The following is a 10138-nucleotide window of genomic DNA, read 5'->3' as shown; positions in this document are numbered from 1 at the left end:
GTGTTGTTGTAGGGCTGTCACACAGTGACAATTAATCATCAAGTAAAAATTCATAATTATTATGAATTTTTACGTGATGATTAATTGTCACTCAAATAATTGCAATTAACTATTGAATTGTGTTTCTGTCGTTGGACATTATTGGAACATTGTGAATCAAAAGCACATTTCTGTTTGGCTTTTTAGCCTTCATAAAACTAATGTTGCACAGGGCGGATATGATGATTAACATATACTACTTTTGGTCACTTAATTCATTTTAAAAGTATGTACTTTTCAATACTTGATATTTTTTTAACTAAAGTACTGAGGTTTGAGTATGTTGTTCAATGTCCACCACAGCTGACATACAATTAGGCCTGAGTATATAGGATTTAAAATAATATATGGAAAAGTGTATGTGCTCTTTCTCACCAAATTATGTCATTCGTAATCAGACCAAAGCCATGTTTCAAAAGCCATTTTCAGTTCTATACTAAAACAGAATAAGGACAAAAATGTTTCCACACCCTGTATATTTGCAACCCCTCACGGACCCAAATCAATTTGCTTGTCTTATTGCTGAAACAGTGAGAACAAAAATGTCAATGTCACTTCAGTTGTCTTGGAGTTGGAACCCAGTCACCTGCTCCTTTTATTGTTGTTCCCATGCAAGGCACATGGGCCTGCATTAATGTGCTATTAATATAAGTTCCCAGAAGTTTTCACCAGTTCCTGCATTACAAATGTGCTAATAGGCATTTTGAATTACCTTCAAATGTCCTATAAAAGCAAACTTGCCTTGTCTTGCCCTGCCTTGAGTGTGGGTAGTGCACATGCCAGATTAGTTATTGTGTGCATGTCCACACAAAGTTAAATAGAAAGCAAAACAGCAAAAACTCTCCATTGTGAGGATGCTCAGCCGTTACAGTAGTACTTATTTTTGAGGGGTGCAAGTCCCTCCTATATACAGCTTTAAAGGGATAGTTCAGATTTCTTTAACTTAAGCTGTATGAAATACTTGCCATTAATATAGTGGTTGCAACTGTATTAATTGATTGCCCGAGTTCCGTGGTGGGAGTTCTGCTCTGGTTTTGGTCAATATTAAGTAGTTCCGGTAGTTTTGTGGGGGGCACTGCGTGCGTGCGTGCGTGTTAGTGTTTGCTTGATACCGAACAGGGTTGGTCCATATCGGGCCACAATGCTGCTGACCAAATGTATTTACTATTTTTCCACACCTGAAGATTGGATGTTTGAAATGAAGGGACTTAAGAACCATTCTCTCAGTCTATATGATTATGCAGTGCCATATCATTGTATGCCTTAATTCAATGGCCTAAATGTGCAGAAAAAAGCACATCAACCAACTTTCACAGCACTAGTACAGCCCACGTCCACTAGTTTATTAGAATTTACTAGAATTATTTGTAAAGATCGCCATCCTGTGGTGATAATACAACATAACCTATTTTGACATTCAGTCCAGCAGCAGGTTATGTAGGCTGGCTGCCTATAGTGATAGCTGGGGAGCCACAGGCCCAAAAGCTCAACGGTTAAGGATTAACCCTTTGATGTCATGGGCCATGCTTTTTATTTGTGTTTTTTCTATTAATTTGGTCATTAAGGTCCACAGAATGAGAGGCCTGCTCTGCCGGAAACATTGCGAGAAAAAAAAAGCTTATGGCCATGTTTGTATACCACACTATAGACAACCAATATGAGGCAACATTTCATCATGCTTTAAGTATAGCATGTGAGTCATGTGACCTGTCAAACTAGACAAAAACACTCCTTGGCCTAAATTCAGCCATAGCCACTTGCGCCCAAATGTGCCCAAAATGTGCTGACCTCATCACATTTATGATGACGGCTATGACCGTTTTTAGGCCAAGGAGTGTTTTTCGTGCTAAACAAATGCTTGGAATGGATTCAGAATCATGAAAACCCCCTAGTTTGACAGGTCACATTCTACTTAAAGCATGATGAAATTTGAACGATGTTGCCTTTATTGGTTGTCTATGGTGTGGTATACAAACTGGCCATAACTTATTTTCCGCAATGGTTCCAGTGGATGCTTTGGAAAATTTAAGGACACAAACGGAAGAAGAACAGGTAAAAAAAACAAGGCCACAGGCACAGTGTGAGAGAGTATACAGCCTATACCCAGAAACACATTGGACGAGGCTCATTAGAGGATCGAGTATAAGGCCATGCAGGAAAAATGTGCTTAAGGATTAAACTAACGCCAAGTGGTTTACCGTGGTCCAAATCTTGGCCCTAAGGAGAATCATGGGAGGTTAAACCATAATTATTATTATGTATAATTAATGAATTAATACATTTTCCCTTTTTTCACCTAAACATCATCATTGATGTTCAATTTATTCATTGTTTAGTCTTGCAATGCCATTGGTCATGATATTTGCATATAAATATTTACGTATTTACGCATTTCAATAAAGAACGTCTTGCTTATACCTGTGGTGTACCTGTGGAAGTTTCTTTTAGCCCAGCACCCAGCCTGTCGATGTGCGTTTCATATAAATACCCCCCACAGAGGCGGAAATTCACACAACTTCAAAATATGTTTTGATTGATTGATTGATGTATTTATTAACAGTTTTCAGAATTACAGTACATTTCAAGCACAAACTCAATACAAAAACTGTTAACTGTGAGTGGACGACCCAATTAAGCAATCCACTTGTTTACAAGAGGGTCCACCTTGTTAAATTCATCAAAACATTTAGAGACGTCATTTAGAGATCTCTGGACCTTTAACCTAAGTAAGTAAAATGCCTGTAATATATATATATTTTGTGTGATCATTAGAATGTCTATAGAACATGTACATTTATTATTATTGTGAAAGATATTCCCCAAATGTATATTATTAATTTATAATTATAATTTTACTAATTACTATAAATTGCATACAATTTGCATATTTCTTTTTTTTACATAATTTCCTCTGCAAAGTCCTATAGTACAAAGTAGTACTGTAGTAGTATGGTTGAAATCTCTTTTTTTCAAGTAGAAATATATCCGGGCCGTGAAGGGTTAACCACTTCATTTCAGCCATTTGTTCCTCTCTACACATCTCTTTGCTGAAAATAGCCAGTGTACAAGATCACACTGTGTCGCAACACGGCGCAATGTGTGTGCAAACTGTTGGAGTGATGCAAGGACTGCATCACTCTAGTCTTAACAGGCCACTTTAAAGAGTGGTGTTTGGGGGGTTCCTCCTTCTGCACTGCATCAGCATCCAGACTGGCGTCCATATGGCTTTTGAAGATTATGTCATATAGCAGCCAAGTCTATGGGATTTTTAATGTTTGTATTGAGCACTTATGACAGAAATTGTTTGCCAGCCAAGCCGCTTAAAACAAACATTAAAAAGTCCATAAATTCTTGGCTGCCACCTCGTCATGTATCCAGCACCCATGCACCCAGTGGACTATGGGGGGGTATGATTAGTTAGGCGTACAAAGGAGTAGTTCACCATAGTTCAAATGCACATGACTTGATTGTTTTTTCTTGTAATGTGAACTCAAACAAAATCTGTTATTGTTCGGGCAAGTGAACAATGCCCCCTCCAGAACTTGCCTCATTGGCAAGTGCCTTTGAGACCTTAAGCCCGGTCCTCCATACATACCAATGATTCCTAACGGAACGAGTTGCAATTTGCAATCAGTTGCCGTGGTCTGAATGGAAACTATGCAGGTCAGTCCACTGAGTCCAGTAAAGTTTGGGGTTGCAAGAAACATGCAAGTCACAAATTGGTTGCATTCACAACTGTAAATCATTTGTGTGTGGACATAGGTTCAATCCTTCATGTTGTGTGTCCCAGCACTGGTTCCGTTCTAGATTCTTGGAACCTTGGTGCTTTCACGGAACCGGTGTCCATTATTTGGTTTGTTCCGAACCAACTTTTATGGTTCTGAAACAATTCATTTTCAGTGGAAACACTCTGAACTGGTTCAATATTAGGCGGGAAAAAAGAACCGAACCGGTACAATCCCAGTGCAAAAGGGGCCTAATTGTAAAGCCTGAGTTATACTCTATTGTGTTGCCGTGTTGCACGTCGGAAATAGCAGATCTACAAGCTCACAACATGCCACGCTGCGATGCCTTGTGGGCCTGTAGATCTGCCATTTCTGGTGTGCGACACCAGCATTCAAAGTATGATGAATCACCCATAACTTGTTGAGGGGAGAAGTATCAGACCTAAAGGCTGGGCCCATTAATAATGCACACTGTTTTTACCAACAGCAACGGCCGGACTGTCAGACCGTCTACGTCAGACAAGACAGTAAGAAGGAAGTGGAGAGAATGAGAGATCTGCCCCTTTACTGCTGTGGGAGGAGCAAAAGACAAGTGTAACAGTTATTCTAGTCGCGGAAACGCACACAAAGCTCAGCTCTCTAGTTTCATTTTAGAGTGACTTGGGTCTAAACAGGTGTCTGATAACGCCTCATCCACTACAGGTAAATTATATATCCTTATGTTCTTTGATGTTTATTCTGTTGACATCTTTTTATAGACTTCAAATTATAGACTCTGCCTTGTGAATCCTATTTTTTTTTAATTTGTTATACAGCCCTAGATTATTTGGTCTTCCCACTATTATTTAAATCACAATAGTGTATTGCATGTTGTCTTAGGATACTGCATACTGGCAAATACATGGTAAGCTCCATTCAGAGGCTATAGAACTCCTGTGTTACTATGATACGCACTCCTTTTCCCCAAAATTATGTTTAGTACTAGTAATTCTCAAATGATAGTAGGCTACTGCAACACCTCAGAAACGACAGAATATAGGGACTCAGTTCCTGTTTCACAATGACTGAGGTTCCAGTTCCCTTTTCATAGATCATTTTACAGCAGGGATTGACACCTGAATCAGGGAGAAGAGCTAATATTCCTTTTTCTTTTCTTTTTTTTTAAGATATTTTTTGTTACGCCGTGACTGTTCAACTCTGATGTTTAGATGTTTATGCTATGCCATTGTACACAATATATGGGTTATATAAATCAAATCAAATCCATTTAATTGAATTTTTATTTGATTTGATTTGATTTGATTCGATTCGATTCGATTCGATTCGATTCGATTTGATTCGATTCGATTCGATTCGATTCAACTCAACTCAAAGTCATCTGGCTCATTTCAGCTGGATTTATTTTATTCTTTTCAACTACTGTACCTTTCTCCTTCTGTCATGTTTCAGTCATCAGTCATGGACTACATAGACCCCATCTTGACCATAGCACATGCACTCTACTCTCTCTGCGAGGAGGTCAAGGCCAATAAGAAACGCTGCCAGCGTGTGGCCCAGCGTGTCAGAGCGCTGGAGGAACTGGTGCTGGCCATCAAGCGAAAAGGAGCCTCTCAGATCTCTGCCGACGTGAACAGGGCCCTCCGTGAGCTCAAGATCACACTGGACTCCGCCACGGAGGTCGTTAGAAAGTACGCCTCCGATAGTTTCCTCAAGCGCATTACGAAGGCCTACAACCACGGGGACGAGTTTGGGAGTTTGAACGACCGTCTCAACGACGCATTCCAGGTGCTGTCCCTGGCTCTGCAGGTGGACCACAATCATAAACTACACAAGCTGTTCGAAGTGGCTTCTCGACGGGCAGACGACGAGACAGACAGGGACGAGGATCACGCAGAGCTGCAGAAAAGTGAGATGGGGCCCGGGGTCTTTATTGTCACCAAGAAGAAGTCTATCATCGTATCTTGAATTGTGCACAGGTCTTTCTTTTCACTTTGCAGCTATCATGTCAAAATCCACACCTGAGATCCAGCATTTTAATCTAACATTGCTGATTTTGCAAACATACTGTATAGACTTCACAGCGACTCCTGTAAGGTATTAATTGGTGTATTCTATACAGTCTGCAGTGAGCCAGTTTGGAAGAGATTTGATCTCCTGTGTAAATGAAAGAGTATAAAAGAGGTAATATAGGCAAATATATATCTTGATTGGCTTTTGATTGGCTTTAATAGCAGATGTAATTCACAGTGCTACAACTCATGGTGGAGAAGCAGGACGCTACTCTAAAAAAAGTTGAGGACACTCTAAAAGAAGTCAAAGAAGTCAAGCAGAACATGGAAACCATGATTGAAATCCGTAAGTAAACAACATCAGTTAGTTGTCACGTCTTCAGCTGTGCATTCAACTGTAACACATTCAATTGGCATACATTTTACCCAAATATGGCCCCATGGATGTCATTTCGTCCCAGCCTACAGTGGAACTGTCTCCTATAGTTACTTGTGTCTGTTATACATTTCGGTCTGGTCATAATGCTTTGTATAGGCTTTTTGAATCTCATCTGGCCAACCAAGATAAATTATTAGATCAATGGGATCAATCATTAAAAAAATTACCGGTAGTTTAGCAAGATTATAGATGTATGTGTAAAAGATTACACCAACTATACCAACGATCCATTTTCACATGTTAATGTAGAACTTCTTTATGCTCCCTTATTCCTCATCTACCAGCAGCTGGCAAAGAGAGTGAGTCCCCCTGTTGTTGCTCTGACTTACAATCTTGTTTTCTCAATTTCATCCTCCTTTCTCTATTGATTTCTCTATGTCAGAAGAACCCTGCCTTATGCATGGTTATGTTTGCTGTGATGTTGATAACTAGTACTGACTATTCAATTCATGTCATTCATGCCAATCACTAGATTAAGTAAGATGTTTAACTCTGAAAACACAAACCTGAAAAAATATATGAAACTGTCACTTTCTTGCAGTAGAAAAAAAAGTACATGCGCACGCACACACACACACACACACACACACACACACACACACACACACACCTCGTCTATTGTAGGCTTGAATTTTCTGATGCAGGAAGTGTAAATTGTGATGGAATTTGTTTCACTTTTCTTCTTTTAATCCCATTGGTGGTTTTATCAACAGTAAAAAAGCCCAGCGTTCGTCAAGACATCCGGGAGATTAAACCTGAGGAGCTGGACTATGGTGTTACCAAAAAACCTTTCATGAAAACTCCAGACTCCGAATTGTACAAGGCAGAATACAATAAATTTACTGTGGCCATCAAAAGATACACCTACCCAATGACCACTAATCCAAGGTTTGTGGCACACTTTATCATTGATAAAAGGGTTATACAATAATACAGGCTAATATGATAGATTGATGATAGAAGAACAAATACTGGAATAGATTAACATTACAGTCAGCATGGAACTGCCCCACTGTGATTTCCCAACGGTATGGAGAGGGAGTTGTCTGAAAACACAGCCGGCCTGGGGCAACAACGAATAACTGGTTGTTAATCTATTGTGTATATTTCTCCCTAAAAGCGAAGTGAGGAGGATATTCGAAAAGGAGATTCAAGCCATGAAGCACTTTGAATCACCAAACATACTGCGAATGTATGGCATCTGTGTTCAGAATGAGAAGGGTGAGTAAGCTTTATAGTTTTTTTTTGTTGATAAGCACCAGGCTCACTATTAAAACCACAGCATCGCTGGTTTTTGAGGGGCGCTATAGCCTCTTCTAAGTCTTCAGGGTTTGTGTACTGTAAAGCTTTAAACACAAACATTGTCCCAACACAAACATTGAATGCAATTGACAATGAATGGCCAGTTTGTAGTGTTTGTGCAAACACAAACATTGAATGCCATTGACAACGAATGGCCAGCTTTGAGTGTTTGTGTAAACACAAATGATAAGAGCGGCCCTCACTTCACACAGGTGTGATTTTATTTGTCTAATTAGGCTCCATTCCGTTAAAGATCTATAAGGGTCCATTTGGTTACCATCTCTCAATCATTTAGCTGGGGACCACCCAAACCCCCCCAAGGACCACTGCTTTAGGCAAACATATCCAGGATCACAGATGCCCCCAATGTCATATGAAATGTCCTTCTCCCTGTCTGTAGGACCCAACCCAAACTACCTCATAGTTATGGAGTACTGTGAGAAGGGAAGTCTTCGACAAGTCCTGGACTCACAATGTAAACTGTTTTGGGAGAGGAAAGCTCGCATGTGTTTGGATGCTGCCCAAGGCCTCTACAGGTGAGTTCCCACTCCCAGCGAAAAACAAACCAATTCAGAATAAGTTATAACTAATAATTAGCACTAAGTAAGAATCTGACTTGATGGCTAGGTTGCATTTTATGCTCAAATAAAAACACAGTCAATATAATATTTTCTTCTCATAAATTACACTGACAATTGCCGTTTCCTATCAGATTACATCAAACAGAAGACAAATCCAAAGTTCACGGGAATATCAACAGTGACAAGTTCATGGTGGATACAGGGTACATAGTCAAGGTACGAGGGAGTCAAATAATAAAGTATACAATAAGGGGACTCAGATACAGTATATATAGGCTATGCATGTAATCTTTGAAATACCTTATACCTCCATTTTAATATTTTAATGATACCCATTAACCATTGATGATCTGTTCTAACCAGCTGGGTGGCTTGGAGCTGTCACAGACGGAGACGTCCTTGAGGAGGACAGAAAATCTTAAGGTCCAAAAGCAGAGCTTCTTAAAGTACCAATCACCGGAGCAGCTGCAGAGTCTCAAGCATCCATACTGCAGGGAATGTGAGATGTATAGGTCAGTGCTCTGAAACACCAGTAATAACAGTTAAGTTATAAATAAATACATAAATGAAGTGCATGGCATAATCAATTAACATAATCATTTAACAATAATTGGATATGCAGTCAACAACCTAAACAGTTTTTTGTTGTTTTTCCAGTCTCGGGATTGTCTTGTGGGAAATTGCAACCCGGAAGAAACCATTTGATGGTGTGTGTCCTGAAAAGTGCAGTGTTTAATGCAGACTGTACCTTTAAGTCACTCAATCAACGTTACCTGGTTACTTTTCATTACTTATTTTATTATAACCCTTTCCCCCGTCACAGATTGTACCACAAATATAGAGGTCTACAATAGAGTGTGTAAGGACAAGCTAGTAGAACCACTTCCTGAGGATTGCCCTAAACAGCTGAGAGAACTAATCAATGAATGCCGTTCATATGATAGTTTCCACAGGCCAATCGCTGGAGGTAATTCTGTTTATCTTGCTTTGGGCCGGAAATGGGGATGTGAAAGGGAGGAGAATTGACTTGCCAGTTGCCACAGGGGTGATCTGGTAGTGTAAAAACAGTAAAACACCAATGAATATTGGCCAAACTAAAGGTTTTTACATTCAAATCTAAGCCTTGTCTGTATATCAATCTTTGGGCCCTATCCTGTGCACCGCCTTACCTCGTATCCCTAAACCAATTTTCACTGTTTTGAAAAACTGTTTAAAATAATGTAAATAGCCGATCTACTACAAGCTCACAATGTGTTGATGTAGATTGGCTAGTTGAACTATTAAAAAAAAATTAAAAAAAATCAAATTAGTAAAATATGAGGGGTAAGGCGGCAAGATTCATCACCCCAGTCTCAAAATGCATGTGGCAAAATAAGGACGACACCAATTATTTTGTCACTGTTGCCGCATGCCTTTGGTAATTTCCTCTTATGCCTTTTGGTTTCGAGATGATACGTGATGTTTGTCTCTGTTCTACAGTGCTGGTGGACAAACTATGCAAGGCAGTGGAGCAGTTGGAGGACCCACAGATGTTCTCAGAAGAAGGAACACTGTAGCGTTTATAAACATGCATGTATGGTATCGGTATATTGTTCTATATTCAAGGTTTAAAAATGTGATCACTGATCACTGAGAGACCAACCTTTTATTCTATTTCAGTATGAACAATCTAAGTTCTCCCTTTTACTGTTATCATTGGAGATTCATATGAAAATAAAATATTTAACTTGCTGGACACGGCACCATTTGGTTTCATTTTACGCTTTGGACAAAATATTATCCAACGATAACAAAATATTCTTTCATTTTTGGGTCAGAGAGGCTAAATCTCATCAAATAGTGGTCTGTGGCTCAAATGCTGTATAAATAATGGAACAGCGTTTCAAACCACTGTTGTAGAAGGGATAAAGGGGGAGCCCCAGTGAAGTATATAGGGTTTACTGGTATGCGGTTAGCCTGGTAATAAAACAACAGTGCCATCATGCCAACATGAAGTGACTGTTCTTTGCCACTAGCATTGCTACAACATGCTTCCAAGCTTCC

The 10138-nt window shown here is 39.6% G+C and overlaps 1 protein-coding gene across 1 annotated transcript; it reads left to right on the top strand.

The window, feature by feature from the left end:
- The first annotated feature begins 4377 nt into the window (after positions 1-4377).
- LOC308314879 (mixed lineage kinase domain-like protein) lies at positions 4378-9672 on the top strand. The gene is made up of 11 exons (XM_080762649.1): positions 4378-4466; positions 5214-5670; positions 6012-6119; positions 6926-7100; positions 7333-7433; positions 7915-8050; positions 8227-8311; positions 8459-8607; positions 8753-8802; positions 8919-9062; positions 9575-9672. Exons 2-11 carry the CDS (start codon positions 5223-5225, stop codon positions 9649-9651), a joined length of 1473 nt encoding a protein of 490 aa, XP_080618775.1. The 5' UTR covers positions 4378-4466; positions 5214-5222; the 3' UTR covers positions 9652-9672.
- Positions 9673-10138: the final 466 nt, after the last annotated feature.

Source organism: Protomyctophum bolini (assembly GCF_963924005.1).
Source record: "Protomyctophum bolini genome assembly, chromosome: 4".
Lineage (NCBI taxonomy): Eukaryota > Metazoa > Chordata > Actinopteri > Myctophiformes > Myctophidae > Protomyctophum > Protomyctophum bolini.
The sequence above is the reverse complement of the archived record's forward strand: the minus strand, read 5'-3'. Positions and strand labels throughout refer to the sequence as shown.

Coding starts and splice junctions, on each gene's coding strand:
- LOC308314879 (XM_080762649.1), top strand. CDS start 5,223: ATGGACTACATAGACCCCATCTTGACCATAGCACATGCACTCTACTCT. Junction 7,434..7,914: donor CTGTGTTCAGAATGAGAAGG/GTGAGTAAGCTT, acceptor CCCTGTCTGTAG/GACCCAACCCAAACTACCTC. Junction 9,063..9,574: donor CCACAGGCCAATCGCTGGAG/GTAATTCTGTTT, acceptor TCTGTTCTACAG/TGCTGGTGGACAAACTATGC.